Source organism: Mizuhopecten yessoensis, unplaced genomic scaffold (genome assembly GCF_002113885.1).
Source record: "Mizuhopecten yessoensis strain PY_sf001 unplaced genomic scaffold, ASM211388v2 scaffold715811, whole genome shotgun sequence".
NCBI lineage: Eukaryota > Metazoa > Mollusca > Bivalvia > Pectinida > Pectinidae > Mizuhopecten > Mizuhopecten yessoensis.
Genome location: NW_018479803.1, coordinates 396 through 22899, shown reverse-complemented (window position 1 = coordinate 22899; position 22504 = coordinate 396). Strand labels below are relative to the sequence as shown.

Here is a 22504-nt window from a genome sequence, read left to right as displayed (position 1 = left end):
AAAGTTCTATTTTTCGGTATTTTTTACAAAAAATATCCCCAGTTTATCGGAATGCTTAGATTTTCATACAAAACATCTCTACATAGTGACATAACCATTATGTGAAACTTTCATTGAATTCTGCTGGCTAATTGCGAAAGGGTGGAGTCTTTAGTTTCTGATGCATAGACAAATACAATTATAATTATGTTCACTTGTATCTCTAAAATTTCATAAGAGTTGCTTCATTAATCTCGTACTTAAATGTCCAAAAACATAATTTCCCATCTGAGGTTGTGTCGGTGATCGTTACAAGTTAAACTTGTTTCCAAGTGCCATCATACTTTAAACATCTGGCTAGCAATGTTACACAGCTTTTTCCGAGGTTGTAATACAAATAATCTGTTGAATATTCTTTTGACCACTTCATTATAAAAATGATCAAACAAGCATGATCTCTAGTAAATATTTGTTTTGATAGAACGTAATAAACAAGCGTGTTTGTGGTACAGATATCATAATAGTGTTTGTGCTTTTCAGGAAACGACAGAAGGGATGTAACTCAAGTAGATAGAAAACAAATTTTAACGAGACTTCAGTATTTGAGACTTCTGTGTTTCCACTATAATGGTTTTCTTATATTTATATGAATCTTTTACCTTTATATACAGATGATCAAGACGATCCATCAGTTAAAGGAACCCCACTACCATCGGTTCAAGGTAACATATTTTAGGACAAAGATATGTCATTGAAAGTTTGTGTCAATAACTTATTTAATGTATATCCATAAGGATTTCATTATTCAATTTATGTTCATTCTGATTTGGTTATGGATTTCTTGCGTCACTACCCGACCTGGGCTGTATACTTGTAGTTGAAATTGGTTCGGGCACTTTTTGAATAATGCAAGTTTGAAAATAAATTAATCTGTTACATTGTAAAGTTGTTTTTAACTTGTGACATGGAAAAGTTAAAATTGATGAATGCTAGCTATCAGCGCCGACATGGCGGCTGAATGCTCCCAGGGAGTTGAGACAGATATTGGCTGGTTGCAAATGCCCTATAACCAAGGATAATTTGTAAACCGCTTTGAGACGACCTACGAACTAGATTGTGATAGAGCGGTATATAAGAACCTCAAATTATTATTATTATTATTATTATTTAGGCTTAATACATAGAAAAGGCACTGCCCTAATACGACGGCTAAGATGTCCTTATAGTAATGATTAAACAATCCCTTAATAATTCAGCCAGCTCTGATGCTGTTATCTTTTTTAGCCAGTGTTTGTTTTAAGAGACAGGTTTGTGTTATTTACTTTCTATACAATATCCTTCTACACAAAGTAAGACTGCTTTACCTTAGGAGAGTTCTTTTTTAATTTGCGGGTTACCAAATCTTTTTGTATGCAAGAACTATACAATAAATATCATTTTAATATCATGAAAATAAATCAAACTACTGTAACTGCTATAATATGAGATAACCGAGTTTGACTGCCTATTTTATCACACGATGGTCAATTTAAAATGTAAAACGTTTAACAGACGCTATTGACGGTGAATGGACGTACTGGGACAAGTGGTCTGACTGTTCAGTAACCTGTGGAGGGGGAACACATGTAAGGAGACGAACATGTGGTGCCCCTCCCCCGCTCTTTGGAGGAAAGGTCTGTCCTGGGAAAGATATTCAGACTCGAGGATGCTCGAAATGGAATTGTCCAGGTACATATACATTATTGAAACTAATGATATCAAAAGAACGATCTTGGCGTATTTAAACGTCTTACAATCACTGGCATTTCTTGTTTTCTCAGCAACTATTGCTTGTTATTAATGCGCCTCCGGGGTTCAAAGTGATAAACCCAGGTCTCGTCCCCTGAAAGTGACTCAGAAAGCCATCACCGAACATTTTTCATTAGATTTGAACAAATCTCAAACATTTGGTTTTTGTGTTCAGTTGTCAGCAAATGGGCGATCCATCGCGCACAAGGCTGCTTTAATTTCAGAAATAATATGAACATCGTAATTAAGAATTACTTTCCCAGCAGCAATTTTTTTTTCTTTGATGCTGCAACATCAGCCTGTTAGGCCGTATGCTCTCATTGATGTCAACTTTACCCATTCTTTAATTTGTTATCATTTGTCACCCATATGATAACAGTTCTCGTGTGACGAAAGAGGTGCCTTTCGTGCTGCATAACTCTGCATGTATCTTTTGATGGTGTCGAATGTTCACACGTTTATTGTTCTTTAAATGCTTTTGCTGTCTGCCAAGCAGCTTAACTTTTCTATTGCCCGATTCGTACGGAATTTGTGTGTTGATCGATTTCGTTGATAGAACGAATGTCTGAAATGACAAATGACAAATTACATTTGTGTTATATCGTGCATAATCGAATGTATTTATCACCAAACATATTGACGGTTTCAAATATGTAAACCAGCAGTTGCTTTTAAAATATTCATCTTGTTGCCGCATGTTACAGACTGTGGTAGAAAATGTCCACCAGGGGGAACACTCTCAAAGGACTGTGACGTGTGCCTTTGTAAACAAGAAGTTTTGTTTGGGACTGTTCGTGACAGCAACAACATACCCCTTCATGGCGTAGATGTGTATTTTTCCTACAAAGAATGGGAACCTGTGGCTACAACCAACTACTGGGGAGAGTTTATAGTACAAAGTGTATGTGTCTCTGCCACTAAACTGCTTTTCAAGAAGGAAGGGTATATGCAGAATGAAACGATGGCCGTTTCAGTGAATGTTACCTTTCAACAAGCTAATGGCGTGTTACGGAAATATGGTAAGAATGGTTTGCAATATTGTATTAGGTGTTTTGTAGAGTTGTTGATTGATTGTTGTTCATACGTTTTGAACTAGCAAAATAGCTGAGTAGTGTTCGGCTAATATTTACCAGTAATAAGACAACATACGAACGTTTAAAGGAGGGGAGTGTGACGAGTCAGTAACAAATAATAATAAATGATTCTATGATTGCTTTTTTTAATTTGGAGTGACTCAAATGTGGCAAGAGGAACGTGTGGTATGAAATATCAAACTTCATATAATTGACATAACCTGAAGTCAATATTTGTGTATAACTTCATAATAGCAGTGAGTGTATATATTTTTTTAGTATAAATATGAACGTGTAATGAAAGGATGATTGAAATAATCTAATATATTCATGTTATTTGTTGTAGTGATCATATTTATAATATACTCTCTCAATGTAATAAGTAAATTTATTATTCAGTACCTTTGTATTAGGAAACGTCCCGGGATAGATAATCGTATCCAAGAAAGTGTCGTATTACTTATCAAAATAATACACCTGAATGGTTCAACTCATGAACAAACAATATTTCAATAACGAAATGTCATAATATTGCAATAGAAGGAATGAACTTCAATCCATTTTATGACATCAAATAATAATATTACCTAATAAATAATGATTAACTTATTTATTTTTACAAATGGATTTGAATTTAACGTATTAACAAATTACAGAGAAGCCGAGGATTGAAAAACAACCAGTCAACAAGTACAGATTTGTGGGACAGGCTGCATCACTGTGTTGTTACGCTAAAGGTTTTCCGGCCGTGATGAAATACTCGTGGTGAGTAGCAAACACATTCCTATGATTATATACTTTATGATACAGGGCGTTTTTTCACATTCGAATCCAGCGAATTCATCGGCAAACAATTAATTGTCACATTTGTATACGAAGAAATCATCGCTTAATAATGGTACCTGTATTAAACGACACCATTCACTCAACATTTAATAAACTTTCTTTTCCGTTTTCGGTTTTGACAGTATTAGATATATGTTTTGTTTCGTTTTGGCTTAAGGAAGTCACTAATTTATTATCCCTTTTAAAGTGTAAATGAACAAGCAAACTTCCTTAATTTTAGGTCAAAGAACGGAACTGAAATAGCACACAACTTGAACACTGGAAATCTCCGGTTGACCAACCTACAGAAATCGGATCAGGGGATGTACGCATGTACAGCAGAATCTGTTGCTGGTATCGTCAAATCAGAAAGTGTGCAAGTCAGCGTAAAAGGTTAGTTTAAAAGGTTAGTTGTTTAGCTCTTTTTCTGTTAAAACATTAAAAAGCCGTCTGTATATCAGCATAGACATTTACATAATGGTTTTTAGACTGTAACTGTTTCACATGTTGACTAAACGCTGTGCGAGGAAAGAATTATTCATTATGCAATCAAATGGTTAAAGGCAAAAGGTCACATGTGGAATCTTTGTATAGACGTGAAAATGTAAATATGTGTTAAAAATTGATTGTCATTTTCATTTTCATGTAATGCAGTGGGTATTCATATTGCCTATGAACCGCATCTGGAAGCATTTAATGCTTTAATAAAAGTAAATGTGACCTATGTTTTATGGATAACTATATTTAATTATCTTCGCGCTAGTCTCAACTTTTCCAAAGCGTGGGCGTCGGCATATCTGGTTAGATATATCCTAACGTCTTCCTTTTTTTGTATTCAGATATATCAAAGGACACTTGTGATCGTAATCCTGTACCAAAAACAGAAAGGTTACCCGCTGGATGTTTTGCTTCAGTCAACGGCGCCAAGGAAAATGAAGTAGATATCGGAGAATGCGTTCAACTTCCGTGCATCACATCGACAGACATTGATAACGGGACATGTGACGAATGGTGGCCGTCAAAATGCTGCAATGTTGAAACAGTGGATAGAATCGAAGTTACATGCAAAAACTTTTCATTTACATTAAATACAGTCAAAACGTGCGGTTGCAGCTTCGGAACACTTGTGACTCGAATCACAGCGTTTGCCTATGGCATGAAAAATGGGACACAGGTGCCATTCCAAAGAGGAAAGGTTTTTGTTGATGGTAGAAAACTAGTATATTCAAGTTCTACCGGAATGATATCGCTAAACGTTCCGTTCGAAAAGACTGAAATAACCCTGTCGTTTCAGGAGGATATTAAAGGAGAATTTTTGGACTCAATTAAAACATTGAAGATAACTCCTGGGAAAACCATGACCGTAAACATTATTTTACCAATACGCCCTATTCCAACAAACTTTAATACTAGATTGGGACTCAGCATACCCCTGAATAATTTAGACGGTGACGATGAAGTTGCAACAATTTCTATTCCGTCAGACTCGATATTGGACAAGGATGGAAATAAATTTGAAGGCGCAGCGAATGCTTTTGTTAATTTCATGGATCCAAGAAAACTTGAGGACCTACAGTCTGCAGATGGACAATTTACTACGCTAGATGATAACGGAAACGCAGCACCACTTGAGACTTTCGGCATGTTTCGAATGCACTTCGAGGATAATTCGGGGAGCGAGTTGTACCTTTCGGGACCAATAACTACACAAATGGATGCCAGTTTATTCAATATCTCACAAGACAAGGACGGTAATCCCGATTTATCTATGTGGCATCTTGATCCAAACACTGGAAAATGGGTAGAACAGGGAACATTCCGTTATGTCCATCCCCAAGGGAAGCGAAGATTATTACAAAATGTAGCACAAATGATAGAAGGAACAATAAACCCGAGTAGCATTACTCGGATAGATCTGACAGAGGAATTGATAACAACTAGGACAATAAGACGTCCCATCTACTCCAACTGTGATAGAAGCGTCCTTGTTGGTTATTCTTACAGCAGATACTTACAGAGGAATCCGCCAACACCTAAAGCCGATGCCTGCTTCGTTAGGGTCCGGACATACACTGACTTCTCACAAAGCAGTCACCTACAAGGCGTCATGGTTACTGCTGTAACTAAGGAACTATCTGGGTCCCGTTTCAAAGGAATAAGTAGGGTAGCAACTGATGGGAACGGTATTGCATGTTTAGAAATATTTTGCAATTCTTGGGTATATCTCTACGCTACGTATTCAACTCAGATGTATGCTTCTGACCAACATAGTCTGCCAAATAACTACCTTTTCCAGAATATTCAAAACTTAACGCAAGTGAAGTTCGTTTCCAATAACCCGTACATTAATCAGGTTGGCAGCGACAAAATGTACAGCCCCGTGTATGATTTCTATAAACAGCAACAATGCAAAACCCCTTCTTTCTCAGACGGATTTTTTCAATTCGCTCCAATAAAGAAGGAAAACAAACTCGATCCAACACTTGGGAATATAAACATCTACAACAAGAGAATGTCCTGGTATACACGACCTGTTGGGGATCCACTACATAAATCATGCTTTATCAAGTTAAATATTAAGGTAAGTAATACAACACGTTTTACGAGTTTGAACGAATTCTTTAATGTTGTAACAATGTTTGCTATATTCCTTCAAAAATACTCATTAAATGAGATAAAATATGAGTTTGTAAACAAAATATAATTGTCATACCGTTATATTAAAATGGCATGTTTAAACAAATTAAGATTGGACCTTTAACCATAATCACAAAATAAATAACAGTGATACCGTTCATTCGTTTTACAATATAAAAATTAAATCATATTTGAAAATAGATTAAAGAATGGTTTGTTTGTGTTTTACGTCCTATTAACAGCTATGGTCATTTAAGGATATGCCAGGTTTTAATGGTGGAGGAAAGCCGAAGTTGCCGAAGAAAAAACCACCGATTACTGGCCCACGTAGGTCTCGAACCCGCGATAGAGTGGTGGAGGGCTAGTGGTAGCAGAATGTCAGACGCCTTAACCACTTAGCCATCGCGGCCCCATTAAAGATAGATTAAATGCTATCACCACATATTGTGATTGTCAAAAACTTTGCCACATATTCCTGCTGTTTGCTTGATATACTTAATGAATTGCATTATTTTTCAGTCTTCATTTGATAGTTTTGACATCATCAGCAAGAGCTTCCTTCAAGACAACTCTTCTAAACGTGAGGTGTACGGGACCTACTTTACATCTCCCTACTGGGACGAGTCTACAGACAACCGGTACTCCAAGGCGGCCTGTATTGAGTTCAGATGTCCCGGACTGGTTGTAGACGGAGCAACAACAACACAGAATGTACCAACGTTAGTGCTTATCCATGTAGCGAGTACACAAGACGCACGATGTACGATGGAGTAAGTATTGGGTTCCCTTAATAGATATATTTTACTTTGTTCTATGTATGTTGAAGAGATATATAATTAAGCACCTTTACCTGGTCCATTATTTCACTCTCTAGTCACCTAATTTCAAGGTTTGTCCAAACAAGGAGAACGCAGACAAGATAATATTGCTACTGAACATTGAAAAATACCTAAATCATATATCGATTGGGATAAAAGACTTTTTCTTTGATTTTTATTTTCCACCTAGCACTAACCAGTTGTTTGCACCAGTGCTTGCATACTTATATATAGCTAGTAAGTCACCTGACCGTCACAAGTTAGCACTACATGGGAAACACATTACTTACATTTTTCGGTGATCAATTTCATACACACATTGAACGTACTATGAAATTGACGGGAAAACATACATTCTGCCTAAAGTTTATTTAAAACTAACTCTGTGCAAATTTGGCTCAGTATAAGTGTCCAATACGACATCGAAATTTCATTCATATTTTTAAAATGAGAAAATAATATTTGAAAGAATGTACTCATGAACACGTACTCATTAGCTCTTTTTCAATACATAGGAGTTAATAATTCATTATTTTAAAATGACAAAGTAATATTTGAAAGAATGTACGCATATACACGTATACATTAGCTCTATTTCAATACAGTAGCATACAAAGGGGTTTATAGATGTTGATTTTGAAGAATTGGGTATACTTGCGCAATTTATTGTGCAAGTGTTAATGTTCTATTTCATTATAAGTAGCAAGAAAGCTAAGATATAGTGGTTTCTGTCTTCTGCTGTTCTAGCAAGCAAATAGGGTTTTAGATACTGACCTCATCGTTTCTTTACAGCCGATTGCGGCCATGATTATGGATACAGCGACAAGAGTGATAGTTGAAGTTTTATTATTTACCTGCGTTATTTCGAGCATTACTATGAAATTTGAATTTATGAAATATATTTAGCATCGCTTATCACTGTCAAATTTGATATAATATATCTTTTAATTGAATGAAGACAAAAACCATTTGAAAGTCAGCCGGTTCAGATAACAAATTGATGATGATTTATAATCGGTGTCTGATTATCTATGGTAAGGGGAAACAGATAATATCTAGGCTTTTGTATTACAACGTTTCTGAACAAAACATATCAATATACATGCATTTTATTTTTGCTTCAAAAGATGTAGTTATGATTAAGTTTTCATATATGTAAGTATTCAATAGGCCACCGGCAAAACCTGGTGTCAAAAATATATGCGTATATAAAGCGTCAACTATTATTTAGATAATATAATTGATGTTTTTAAATTAATCATCCAATTACAAATATATTTTCTATTATTTCCAGTCCAAGTCCTGCCGTTAAAGTTGTTTCGAATGGGTTTGGTAATTTCCAATTTCTAGTTGACCCAACCGATCGGTACGGTGAAAAATATGGTGTTTTCATGAGAGCAGGGAATGCTGGATACGTGAAACAGAAATGTGAGAGCGGATCTTTATCTGGAAGTAGAACTGTATCTACGATGAAACCGGACAAGAACCCGGCCTTCAAGCTGACATGCATATAACCATTGACCAAATTATCGACACGTTCCTTTATCGTTGAGAAAAAAATAACGTAAATAATCACGACAACGTTTTTGGAAGACGACATAATCAAAATTATTATTCATTTATAGGTAACATGTCAAGACAGTGACCCATGTATATGTGTGTGTGTGTTTGTTCTCACAATAATACAGAATTGTATCAGTTCACTAGTAATTTTAAGCAGTTAATACGATATTTATGATGCATTGTATTGCTATGATTTCTAAGGAAATATGATGTGCTTCTTTCCAAAAATCACAAAACACTTTTTTTACGTTTCATGATTGTCTCTTTAATTTACGCTCATCAAAAACATCTGCTATAATCAAGAAAGAAGTTGTATCGGTAACCTGTTTTACCTGTAAACATCAAAGAACACTCCTCTTTCAACACTTTCTACAGTTTTAACACGTTAGTAGGCCAAAACATTTATTATTGTTCACAACTGCTTCACTCTGTACCTACAATCTTATATTTCATGCATTATTGTAATTGAAGAACAAATCTCGTGTAATTTGTGTACCTTTTTTAAGCTAAATTGTTGAGACCTATATACTTAATAAAAGAAATGTTTTCATGTATAAAATAAGAGAGAAATATTAAGTGGGAACAAGTGTATTTCTTAAACTTGGCTGATGGTTACTTTTAGTTATGTACCAATAACCCGGCATTAATGATGTTTTATGCATGAATATTACAGAACACCTGTATTAACACACTTGTACCTACATTATGTTGTTTTCTACCTTCATGTATACACATAATGTACCTGTACTAGTGTGTTATCTAAGTTATCGTGTACTTTGTATACATTTATTGTAATTTATGTTTATAGTTGTATCTAAGTGTGTTGTCCAAACCCATTTGGTCACCACGTCAGATAAGCTCGATCCAAGGTAAACTATAGTCTAACACGATATTTCCTGAAAAATGCATTTTTTATATTTTTTGTTAAACCACTTTACCCAAAAGAAACGTAATTCTGTAACCGTATCTCGAGTTGCATATAATTCAAACCATTCTCACACCTGCGACAAGAATCTTTACAAAGAGGATAGTATATATGCATACCAATGTTTTACCTGTTTTATTAAATGGCGAAACATTTATTGCAGTTGTGTTTCTAACATTTAATTTTATATACTGATGTTACATTCGAAAAACATAGTTTGGGCCTAAATTTGTCCGTATCATTACATTTCGTTGATTAATCCTTTATTTTGCAAGAAACTACCCAAAATGAGACTGATAAATTGCATTTAAAGGTTCAGAATAGTAATCTATGAAAGATAACCAGTCAATATTTATGTACGAGTTGAGTTTTCCCTTTTGTATTCCCTAATATAGCATTTAAATTATATTTGCACACAAACGTTTTGAATAGTGTAATTAAATATCATATATACCACTACATCAACGCACATTGACAAGAAAGGACTCAGCTAATGTGTGTACACTATTATCAATAATAAATAAAGACAAGAGGCAAAACAAGTTACGGTAAATATACAAGCTGCTGCAACAACATTATTTCTATGACAACGCCTGACTTTTTTAAAAGCTTATTTTAATAAAAAATAAAATGGAGGCAAACTTTGGATTAAGCAAATTCCGATACTAGAGTGTAGAAAAAGCTTTATAACAAGCAAACTAAATTAGTTTTATGTTCTACTTACAATTGTGCCTTTCTTTACGATCAATACAATTAAGTATTCTGAAACAGTTCTCTTGTATTGTTTATCATAATAGTACATACACGAGCGGTTCCTGTTCTATCGATCTGTCATCATAAAAACCAAGCATCAGTTAAGTTGTTGTGTTTCTATTAGCTAAGCAACTGCGACGGTAGCCTGTGACCACGAGTAAGGGACATGATTTGTATATAACAAGCAATGCGATTGTTCATGCGTAGCAAATATTCCCTAGATAATAATTACAATTATAAAAGCCTTTGACCTTTGATGTGGCCTTCACTTTGGGCCACATACACAGACACTGTACAACACAAACTATCAGTATTGTTGCATCTATCGAGGAAGTTTCATTACAAGATTCAAAAGTTTTGATTTTGACAAACATAACATTGATTTGATATTTGATATTTTAATTAGGGATGGACATATAAGAATTAAACACGACAACATACATCCACTTATGAAGATTTATAGAGAGAAAAATCGATACAACCCTATAGTCTGCTGATTATATCTAGGTAAAGGACTTTTAGATAATACAATCTCTTAGCATACAATGATGAATGGAAACAGGCATTGGTCTGTAGTCTTACATGTTTTCTTACACAAAAAAAGACGATAAGGAAATGAGGAGGCACGGAAGCACGGAGGGAAAACATCAGAAACACAACTATTCATGCAGGTCAAAATTATATAAATCTAAATAACGTTAAACGATCCCTTTATCTTACGATTGTATTGCACCATATTTACGAGTGAAATTGGCATATGAACCAATTCTCAATAGGTGAAGATTCTTGCACAGATAATCTGTGATGGCAGACTTATTTAAATCATGAAATAACACTTGAAATAAAATACGAGCAAGTAAGTGAAGTCGTTTTGTAAAGCTGACAATAACATTGTTCATGTTTGGACAACTTTTGGGTAATGGTAACTCCAACATCTCTTATCTTTGAAAATAATTAGATAAACAGGCATCTACAGGTACTGTCGACCTCAAATGCCCTTAACTTCTTGTAATGAGAACATATAAGCAAATAAGGGTACTTCAACCTCCAGTTGCTTATTTCTTTCTATTGATGCAAAAAGACAACAATAGTTACCTACATATTGCATCTAAGGTAACAACAGGTACCTGTGACCTCAAATGCCTCTCATTTATGATATTCTGCGTCAATAGGCAACTACAGGTTCCTTCACCCACAAATGCCTAAAGTCAATTATATTCTAAGCTCAGTTAGGCATCCACTGGTGTTTGTGGCTTCAAATGTTTCTAATACTATGCAACGACGGGTCCCAGCACCACGTATACACTAACATTTTCGTTCTTTATCACATCTGGGCAATGTCACCTTGAAAAAGGTCTTACATCTTCAAAACACTCCACGACAAACAACAAAGATGATTTCATATTTTCTCATACTTCAAATATACCTGTTCCTAATGAAAGACAGCTTATGATCCTACATCACAAAACGAACTTTATTAACCACATTTTCTTACAAAGGGAGATAACCAAAAGAAATAAAACTGCTTTTTAGAATATCGATTTTTTTTAAAAATAAAATGAACTGCGCAACGGACTTTCTGTCTGCATGCAAAGGCAGTTTCTGTTTTTCCTCTTTCGTTGCTTTAAATCAAACTCAATGAAGCATCTCTGGAGAGAACGACAAAACGGTTTTATTTCCGGGATTTACCTTTGGAGCACGACATGTAATGTGCGGTGGGTGGCAACTTGAAGAGTCCAGTTTTAGGTATTAATACTGCAGATCTGTTGTTTTCACCGTTAGGTAATATGAAACAGATATCCAAAGATTTGTTCTCGTTTGAGATGCTCAGTTTTAATTGTTATAACTAATGTAAATGACATAAGGCGTACGATTGTATAATCGAATCATTGCTATCAAATCAATTAATTTCAAGAAACACTGAAATGGATTAAACTCTACATAAGAGAAATATTAGCTCGCCTCGCCAGAGTTATTCCCCTTTTGTAAAAGATGCAAGAAGAAAATAAAAGATTAACACAAATATGTTTGTCATCGACGATTAAGTACACAGAAAAATGTGAAGATTTCGTTTTAAAATGATGTTGAAAAGCTGAAATCGCAATTTATTAAAACTTGCACGCATGTAATCGAGACAGAGACTGCACAAATAAATAGAAAATTTTCTCAAAGAGATAATAATGTTGACATTCCTCGAATTACTCGTCTTTTTACTAATGTCGAATTCGCCAACAAGGGGTCACATATTATTAACATCAGTAATTTACTCCAAAGAGTCGGTCAAAGCTACATGTAACATGTAAACATTATTTCAACTACAAGCACACTCTACAATTGCTACATTTTGGATGACCTTAGGTTAACTCCTTCTTCAGCATTTTCTTATTATATTAGTCAACCATTGTAAACTATCAATAATTGAGGGCTTCAAACGAATAGGTCAAAGTATTGAGAAAATTACACTATCAACTCGAAAATTATTATCAAGATATTTATATATTCTGATGAAATCTACTTCAGGCAATGTGCAAAACGTGGGCCTACTGACTTCGATTATTTTTTAGAGTGCGTTTAACATTTTAGATCCATCAATTTTAAAAGTATCAACAGCTTGAACATTCAAGATAGAAATTTCTGAAGTCTGTATTCCTTGACACCGATGTAGAAAACACACTCAACGATCTACTTGATAAGTATATGTAGATATGCTCTGTCCTTTGAAACACTCTTATCGCTAACTATGTTAGTTTCCCTCCTGGGGCTCTATCTAACGATGATCTTACTGCCATCCTTAATATGATGCAATTTAACATTTATTACAGTCGTATTGTGGTACTGTGTACGTCAAAAAGTAACAAATTGAAGGCATATTTTGAAGAACTAAAAATATCTTTTTATTAATATGGAACATACTTTTCTCCAAAAGGTGTGTTCGATCGGAAAATGTATCATTTCCATTCTGGACACCACCATGGTTCATACTTAACTTCCCTTTTTTTCCAAGAATGGAACGTGTATTATTTTTGTTCTCTTATTTTGCCTGCCCTAGTTTAATTGTTTTTCAGTTTGATTTTAAGGTGTTGATTACAAAGTTCAGGTGGGATTTTTAAATTATGTATTTACCCAGGATTGTTTAAACTTTGTGTTCTTAATTTTGGAACGGTGTTGTATATCTAAAACTACTCAAACTCGATACAAAAAGACAAAATAGGATTAGCGTAGAAGTTTCTCGGTCATTTACCTCACTCTATATAGAAATAGTAAAAACAAATCAATCACAAATAAGGAAGTGACATGGATGTGAACAAAAACTGAATAAACATATGGCAACAACATGCACTGTGATAAGAGCAAGAGATAAGTAAAGGGGGAGCTTGCAATTGATGTCATTATACTGAACCAAGATTTTTTTTTTTTCAGTAAGAGTACATGAGAGCTAAACATGTAAAATGAACAATATACAGACTATGTTAACGTGCAAACGTCGAATCATTATCAATGGCACTTAATTATCATTCTTTTATTAAAATATTTTGTCATTAGCAATGAACAGTCATATAGTAGCATGGCTACATTAATGGTTTAAGTAATCTAAAAAGTAAAATACAAAAATAAACTACAGCGTTTGAATGCAGGGAACCAAAAAAATCATATAAGAACAAAAGTAATCGTGAAATTTTAGGACCTATAGGCCCAATCTATTCCTGCTAGGTTTACAGTGCATTCTGCACAAAGCTAGACATGTTATTATCTAAGTTCGAGCACCGTTATCTATTTAGGTCACTATCAAACACTCTAGTCTACGAATAAGACAGAAAACACAGGTATTGTTTTATGCTTAAATTTTAATTTACATTTATTAATTAGATATTATAAATGAACTTCTTAAACGTAACCTATCTTTCAGTATGTTGTTTTCGGTCTAATTATGACCATCACATAATGTATTTTATTTGTTATAGAATGACTGGCGGTTGGTTCTTAAGCTTGATGCTACTTGTAGTGTTTGTTTCTCCAAATTTCGTCTTGAGCCAACCAAGTAAGTCCTGCACATTTTTTAATATGCTTTGACAGCCAAAGATATAAAGTGTTATAAATAGTTATATAATGCGTTAAATAAAACTCCTTATAAAGACTGTGCAAAAGACTATGCATGGTGGATCACAAGAAATTTTGAAATTTTAGGCACAATTCAATTAATTGGTATGAAATATATGCCAAAGTGACACATATTTTGTAAATGAATTATAAATGTTACTGCAGGACCCCCTAAACCGTTTCGCAATAATTAAAGGACATCATGCTTCTTTAAAACAATATGCATTGTATTTCAAATAATACTTACTACAACTAAATGGTCTTTCACTATAAAGAACATAATCAATGACCTTTTTAACAGTATCTAACATTTTACCATCAGTAGTGGGATTTTCTCCAAAAAATCACTTTAATACAAAATTTATTATGATGAATTGTACAATATTTTTGTAACTGACATGATATATAAACAAAACGTAGTTTAAATAGTATCAATTTTTGTTTTGTTTTTTAAAAACTATATTTAGGTATTTGCCTTCCGAAATCAATAGAAACCTTTTTAACATTTCATTGGAAACGGGCAGATAATTGTTCAACACTGATAGGTCACAAAAGGAAAGATAGATTAAGCAAAGTCAACGGGAGCATCCTGTCGAACACTTTCTTTCACATGTTTGTTTGTTGTACTCTTGTTAGAACTAAAGCTCCCTGAAATACTTTAACTAATATAAATTAAAATTAAGAGTGAGCGCTGACACACATTCCTTCTATTTAATTTATAGTTTTAATAATTTTGCCAGAAAAATATGACATAAAAACAGTCAACAATACTTGGACTCTGCCATACATGTACGTTCAGTAATCATTTTTCTCACCAACTCCTAAACGTACCACATGCTTCTGATAAGAAAACATTCCGAGTTTGATATACAAATTGTTCTTGATGATTGATACTGTTAGTATTACTACTATTACTTTGTTGATACTCCTTTTGATTTTATTAGGATTTGTTTAATATACAAGTTAGATTATTTTTTGTTTATTTAACTATTTACCCTGAATGGAAAGTCGTGTATCTTTAAGGTTATAGGAGTAAGTTTACATACAATGAAGAAGGTAGTCGTCAGAATCCACCACGCCAACAAGACTGGATGGAAGAAATCTTTATTGAAGAATGGGATGGATATCTCAAATAATGATAACCCGAGTTTATGCCCCATGCACTATTTGAAATACCTCCAATAATGATTAAAGAAGAACAGATGAAATTGCCCCTGACGAACATCTTACAGAATGTGACCTTTATAATTTTACATCAACGCACCAAAACTGCCGTATATGTCAGTTTATGTAATAAATACACGGAGGATACTTATGTCATTCCAATGAGAGCTTGACAATAGTGACTGGTTAAACATAAAGTATGGTGATCAAATCTTCTCGAGTATTTACAAAACATCTAATTGGAAAGGAATCAATCGATATTAGTTTACCCCACAAAGATATGTTAAGTGACCATATTTCAGACAAGTCTGTTATGTAAATTATACGTAATATAATTGAATTTATAATTTCATTACGTGACTAGCGCACCGGTGAATATATTGGATTAATCTACCACTGTCGTGATACGGTAATCAAAACGTGTAATCATTATTAGATATTCCCTATTGATTTGAAAATAGTGTCAACAGCAACATCATAATATGCTAATCGGCGTGAATTGTCGTGTGGTGTAGATAATTCGGTATAAATATTCGATAAAACTAAGCTGTTAATTTTGTTTTCCAGAAGTGGCCAGCAATTTGCACAGATACAAATCACTACTGCCCCATAACGTTCGTGCCACCAAAGCACGAAACTTCACTCTGGACAATGGAACATACTCTACTTACGATGTACAAGTGAACTACTTGACTGAAGCCCCCATGTTGAATGGTCTCCGTCTGTATTACTGCTACGTCAATGTTAAAGTCTTCAAGAGTTCAGCAATGAAGTACCCAGCAACTAATGTGTCTGTGTTTGCATTAGTGATAGATCCGAAGACACCGGATGATTTCATGGGGTATACTGAAGTACGGACCGATTCCAAAGGAAACGCATGTGCTCGAACAATATGCAGAAAAAATGCTTTAATATTTGCCGATTCTGGAATTGAGCGTTTAAACCTGATCAATAATCAAACACTGCCAACAAAATTGAACAGCACAATATTAAGTGCAACCGAGATAAAGCTAACAAATGTCATCCAGATTCCAAACTTCTTTGACCCACCTGGTCCTGTTTATACAAAAGGTTATCTTCCGGAGTGTAAACGTTCACAACCAGGCGGTTTTTACATCGGATTTCATTTCCTTGGACAACCGGACAAATTGGAAAAAAATCCCAATGCATCCAAATATTCTTACGAGGAATCCTGGTACCCACTCCGTGAGGGTGAACCTGATTATAAGGTTTGCTACATAAAGGTTAAAGTTCAGGTCTGTATTCATTTACTCACTGTCTTCCATGATAAAAGACCAGGACCCAGTTGTTCAAAAGGTGATTAGCATGCGAAATTGTAAGGTTTTACTTTGTATATTGACAAAATGATTAACGGTTGAAATGTGGTAAAACTGTGATTAAGCTGACCACCTTTTGAACAACTGGGCCCTGTGCACCGTGTCTTACGGATTTTATGACCTCAATGCTTTCTTTGATTTAACCGTTGAGATCATCACATCATCCTCGATACTCCAGGCCTTATGCTCACCTTCGCACCCTGCACCCCTGAAATATGTCATAGCAAAATCAAAGGTTCAATGTGCGCCACCTTGTTGATGAGACAAGAAGACTAGTTCGATCATATGATGCACATCAAAGGAATCTCGCGGTCGCGTAACGATAAAAATGTACTGACTTGAAAATCGGGTGCCGCTCCTTTGTAATTAGGACAGGTGACAGCCTTAGCGATTAGTCAGGGTTTTTTTTACCTGAGACCAATCAAACAGCTATCTTCGTGACCTCAATTTTCCTATGACAAATTCTAGGGGTGCAGAGAGCCACGTTGAGCGTAACCCCTGGAGTACCGAGTATGGGATACCATATGTGAACGCTTGACAATCTGTTGTCAAGCATTGACATATGGTATCTATCGAATAGTGAAATATTACTGGTCTTGACCTATATGTTAATTGTCTTTTATTAAAATAATGCTGCACTTACCCGAAGATAATCGTTTAAACCAACACTGTATGAAACATATCATTTTTGAATTATCTAATTGATATTTGCCGTAACATTTTTCTATTTCAGACACCAATCTACAACGTTAGTATCACCCTGGACAGCTATAATAACAAAAGCAATTTTTTTTACGGACGGATGATTTCCGGACCAAAGGAGGATCCAAAAGCTGGTAATGTGATAAATAGAGCGGCGTGCATAGAATACAGATGCCCTTATGAAAATCCAGACAATGACGATGTTATCTCTACGAGACTAGAAGGTGCGCTTATCGTTCCACAAGGAGTTTCTTGCAGTAAAAGGTACTCTTCTTATTCTAATTGTTACTTTTAGTCTGTGGATTTTGCGGTATCTGTGCTGTAACATTCAAGTGAGGTGGCACTATCAATGCTACCGCTCGAGCACGGTCCCACTACAAACAGAACACAATACATATCCAGCACACACACAGGCATACACACATAGGGAGATATTAGCAAGGTGGTATAGGACTAATAGTTAGCGCCTGATAAGGCAGCTCCTGCGAATTCCTCGAAATTGTATTGAATAATGTATATGATAATTGTATTAATTGTATCAATTGTATATCTATTATTGTAAGGCGCTTTAAAGTGGCTCATTCTAGCTAGATAGGGTGCTGTATCAAATGTTGTATATTATTATTATTTAAGAGTAGTACAGTACAATTTATATATTCTTTTTAACTACATGGTATGTAACGATTAGAAAAAAAGAGCTGTTAAACTAATTCCTGGTAAATAAAAATATTGCGGGAGTTAAGCCAAGTGTGAACAAAATCTTAATGCGAACTAAAAATTGACCAATCTGAATAAATACAGCTGTTCTTTATTACGTACCGCATGAACGTTAATAGCCGTAGGTTTTTTTGTTAACATCTGATTTTAATGAGATTGAAAATTGACTAAACTAGTGCAAAAATAGTGACATATTTTTAAAAAGTATATATGAAATATTCAAATGAGGACATTGAAAAAAGGTTATGTGTTTGCTACTATTCTACCACAATACGCTGTATTATTCCACTCTCAGATCATTGTATAAACATGCAGACTGTTTAATAAATATGAGTTATACACCACACGTGATATATGTCCTTCCGTAGTTTTGATTGGTCGAGAAGATGAACCTTGACCGGACGACTTTTTTCACGCGCTTTTTGCCGCGTGCAGTTTGTTTACGTCATCTGCTGTCAACATCCGGCAAATGTTGGTGACTTTTGTGAGGTTATGCGATGGGAAAAGGAGGTTATTAAGGCAATAATAAAAAAAGATGATACTTAAAGATTTGATCGCTAGATTCAGGCAAAATTCCTACAGTCGCTCGTCATCGTTTCGACGCCATACCGTCGCGTGTCCGAGTCGTGAAACCCAAAACAAGATCTGTAGCAGTGTCGGAAAATATTTCGTTCTCCCCACGTCCCGTTATCAATATTTGGAGAGTATATCTATGGTGGAACTCTCACGTCAACCATAGAACCTCACGAAGAAACGTCCAAGGCCTATGGTTTTGGACAGTGACAGCGATTAGTTCGTCTTCATCACTTGGCGGGAGGCAGACTTCGTACGATATGCTTACGCGCATATAGTCCGTGGTTAATTTATATTAATTACTGCAATATTGCATACTCTCAATACTTAAAGTCGTTCATTTATTATATTTTTTCACAAAGTTGTTGCCGAAACATTAATTTTGAAAATTACTGAATTTGTAAAAAAACTAATTTTTGAATATTAATGAGTGACTTTTTATGGGTCATATCACTACGCCAGCCTTGTCAACAAACACATGAGTGTACGTTATTCAAATCAAGAAATACTCCAGCTGTTTCCGACTGAGATTGTGGTAGAAGCAGATCACACGACTCGTAGTTGTTAAGTATGGTATTTATTTCAATCTCGTTAGTTAGTTTTCAAAAGTTACAGAAAAACACTCGCTAAAGCTAGTGTCTTTTGTAACTTTTGAAAATTAACTAATTCGAGTGAAATAAAAACCATATTCAACAACCACTTGTTGTGTAACCTCTATTTATGTCCTGGAGAAATATGCTATGTCTTTGTGCAGTCTTTCTATCGACCATTTACATTACGTCCATAAAGGATGGGTGCCCACTTTGATGACTGATAAGCATTATTTTTGCAGAAATAAAGTCTAAGGTTAGGGCATCATGAAATGGTAATAAGTTTTCGTATCCATTGGTCCCTACATTAAGAAATGAGGGGGTGAAGTTAGAGAAGGGTCTAAATATGTTATTTTGTTTAAGTGATTACAGAAACCTTAGATACGAAATAGCCCGAGGTATGTAGTCAGCGTAGATGATGAAATTGGGGGTGTTACAAAGAATGTACCGTAAAGAATAGGAGAGCTCATTATCCGAGATCGAAAATGTCACCCTTTTGGAATAAAATGTTCGCAATACAAGAGAGAAATTCGTTTTAAGTGTTTAAACGTAACATTGCATTCGGTTAAACTGTTGATGTACAGTAGTACGTTAACGTCTTCTTCAAGGAGTTAAGAAAGATATTTCATTATATTAGTATGACTTCATCATGTGGCTGACAATTTTCTTACAGTTTATGAGCTGTCTTGGTGACAATTAAAAAACAAATTCACCACTTTTTTCATAGAAATCATGTTCAGGTAATTTCTACATGTGATATGGAGTGAACTGGATATATTACGCGATACTATATTTCTGATCAAATCACATGTAAATAAACAGATTAACTTCTACGTAGGAAATGTTGTATTTACCGAAATGATAACAATAAGCAACGCAACATGAAGTGACATGTATTATACAATGTTTCAATTGCTTGATATTTTATCAGATTATTCTATATACTCCAGTAGAAATTTCTTGATTTGTTCTAGTCAGAACTACAGAAACAGAGTATGGTATGAATTTGTAGTGTCAGGACTTTATTGGACAAATTTGCATTACATAAAATTGTTCATCGTTTGTATTCGAAAACTCTTTGAAGTAGATAAATTGAATGATATGATCTGGTATAAGCTAATTTTGTCAGAAACTTCATTTTCATAATTATATAGGTGCTTCATGATTATCTTTTACTTTCAATTTATCATTCAATTGAAAGAGTATGCAGGTTCCTTAGTGCGAAACTCTCCTGGAAGGTGAATTATGCGTGAACTAACATTATACTTTAAGTTGTGTTCAAGTCTTTGTTTTCTCAAAAGAAACACGAAAACACGGACTTGATAAAAAGGAGCAAATGTACTAAATTCTACGATTGCTTTAAATCATAAGTATAGTTATTAAATATACTGGTTTTTTTTAGAACTGTTTCCAAGGATTTTCAATCGGGCGTATTCAACATCACAAACTCCAACTTTGAGATTTCGCTTACTCCTCTGGATGACTATGGATCGAATGCCGGTATATATTTCAACGGTAATAGTAGGATTGCAAAGTCTCTTTGCTTTACCGGGGCCAATGATATAATTGACAATTATGAAATGAATCCAGATACAGGCTATGCCTTTGAGTTTACATGTGCAGGTAAACAACCTATGTTATATGGATAAATTATGTGTATTGTTCTTGTATAGCATGCAAGTATTCATCATTATTGTTTAATTTTGTAAAATGTCAAAAATAATCAAGGTCTTAAATGAAATTAATATTTTGTTTTATATTATGCTAAGCAAATACATTTCTTCTTTTAATTTTTATTCAAAAACGAATTTATTATGTGTGTTATTATAATAAAAGTGAATTGATTAAAATGGGTAAATATAATTGCATTGATTAAATGTGTTATTTTGCAATTTGTTTAGATTAATTATTTATTTGCGTCATGAGTTATACTGTTCTAAAATATGCCTCGCCAAAAGTAAGCAATTGACAAGACACAAATGGAATTTCACCATCATAAGAAGAGAGATAACCAATAAAGGGTGTCATGTAGAATTGAATCCCAATGTATGTGTGTGTAATGTGCTACATAACAAGTCCCCTTCAACAACACATTGTCTAGTCATGATACAATACATGTCCCCTACCACAACACATTGTCTAGTCATGATACAATACATGTCCCCTACAACAACACATTGTCTAGTCATGATACAATACATGTCCCCTACCACAACACATTGTCTAGTCATGATACAATACATGTCCCCTACCACAACACATTGTCTAGTCATGATACAATACATGTCCCCTACCACAACACATTGTCTAGTCATGATACAATACATGTCCCCTACCACAACACATTGTCTAGTCATGATACAATACATGTCCCCTACCACAACACATTGTCTAGTCATGATACAATACATGTCCCCTACCACAACACATTGTCTAGTCATGATACAATACATGTCCCCTACCACAACACATTGTCTAGTCATGATACAATACATGTCCCCTACCACAACACATTGTCTAGTCATGATACAATACATGTCCCCTACCACAACACATTGTCTAGTCATGATACAATACATGTCCCCTACCACAACACATTGTCTAGTCATGATACAATACATGTCCCCTACCACAACACATTGTCTAGTCATGATACAATACATGTCCCCTACCACAACACATTGTCTAGTCATGATACAATACATGTCCCCTACCACAACACATTGTCTAGTCATGATACAATACATGTCCCCTACCACAACACATTGTCTAGTCATGATACAATACATGTCCCCTACCACAACACATTGTCTAGTCATGATACAATACATGTCCCCTACCACAACACATTGTCTAGTCATGATACAATACATGTCCCCTACCACAACACATTGTCTAGTCATGATACAATACATGTCCCCTACCACAACACATTGTCTAGTCATGATACAATACATGTCCC

General features: G+C 34.7%; 2 protein-coding genes across 2 annotated transcripts; both read left to right on the top strand.

The window, feature by feature from the left end:
* The first annotated feature begins 2728 nt into the window (after positions 1-2728).
* On the top strand, positions 2729-8634 carry LOC110441270 (cartilage intermediate layer protein 1-like). The gene is made up of 6 exons (XM_021484378.1): positions 2729-2786; positions 3497-3605; positions 3907-4058; positions 4505-6246; positions 6822-7072; positions 8415-8634. The coding sequence occupies exons 1-6, from the start codon at positions 2729-2731 to the stop codon at positions 8632-8634; spliced, it is 2532 nt and encodes an 843-aa protein (XP_021340053.1).
* Positions 8635-14141: 5507 nt separating this feature from the next.
* LOC110441272 lies at positions 14142-21264 on the top strand. Its single transcript, XM_021484380.1, has 5 exons — positions 14142-14185; positions 14324-14400; positions 16191-16879; positions 17694-17926; positions 20945-21264. Exons 2-5 carry the CDS (start codon positions 14325-14327, stop codon positions 21189-21191), a joined length of 1245 nt encoding a protein of 414 aa, XP_021340055.1. The 5' UTR covers positions 14142-14185; position 14324; the 3' UTR covers positions 21192-21264.
* The last annotated feature ends 1240 nt before the right edge of the window (positions 21265-22504 follow it).

Coding starts and splice junctions, on each gene's coding strand:
- LOC110441270 (XM_021484378.1), top strand. CDS start 2,729: ATGGCCGTTTCAGTGAATGTTACCTTTCAACAAGCTAATGGCGTGTTA. Junction 2,787..3,496: donor TGGCGTGTTACGGAAATATG/GTAAGAATGGTT, acceptor AACAAATTACAG/AGAAGCCGAGGATTGAAAAA. Junction 6,247..6,821: donor TTATCAAGTTAAATATTAAG/GTAAGTAATACA, acceptor ATTATTTTTCAG/TCTTCATTTGATAGTTTTGA.
- LOC110441272 (XM_021484380.1), top strand. CDS start 14,325: ATGACTGGCGGTTGGTTCTTAAGCTTGATGCTACTTGTAGTGTTTGTT. Junction 14,401..16,190: donor TTTCGTCTTGAGCCAACCAA/GTAAGTCCTGCA, acceptor TTTGTTTTCCAG/AAGTGGCCAGCAATTTGCAC. Junction 16,880..17,693: donor ACATAAAGGTTAAAGTTCAG/GTCTGTATTCAT, acceptor TTTCTATTTCAG/ACACCAATCTACAACGTTAG.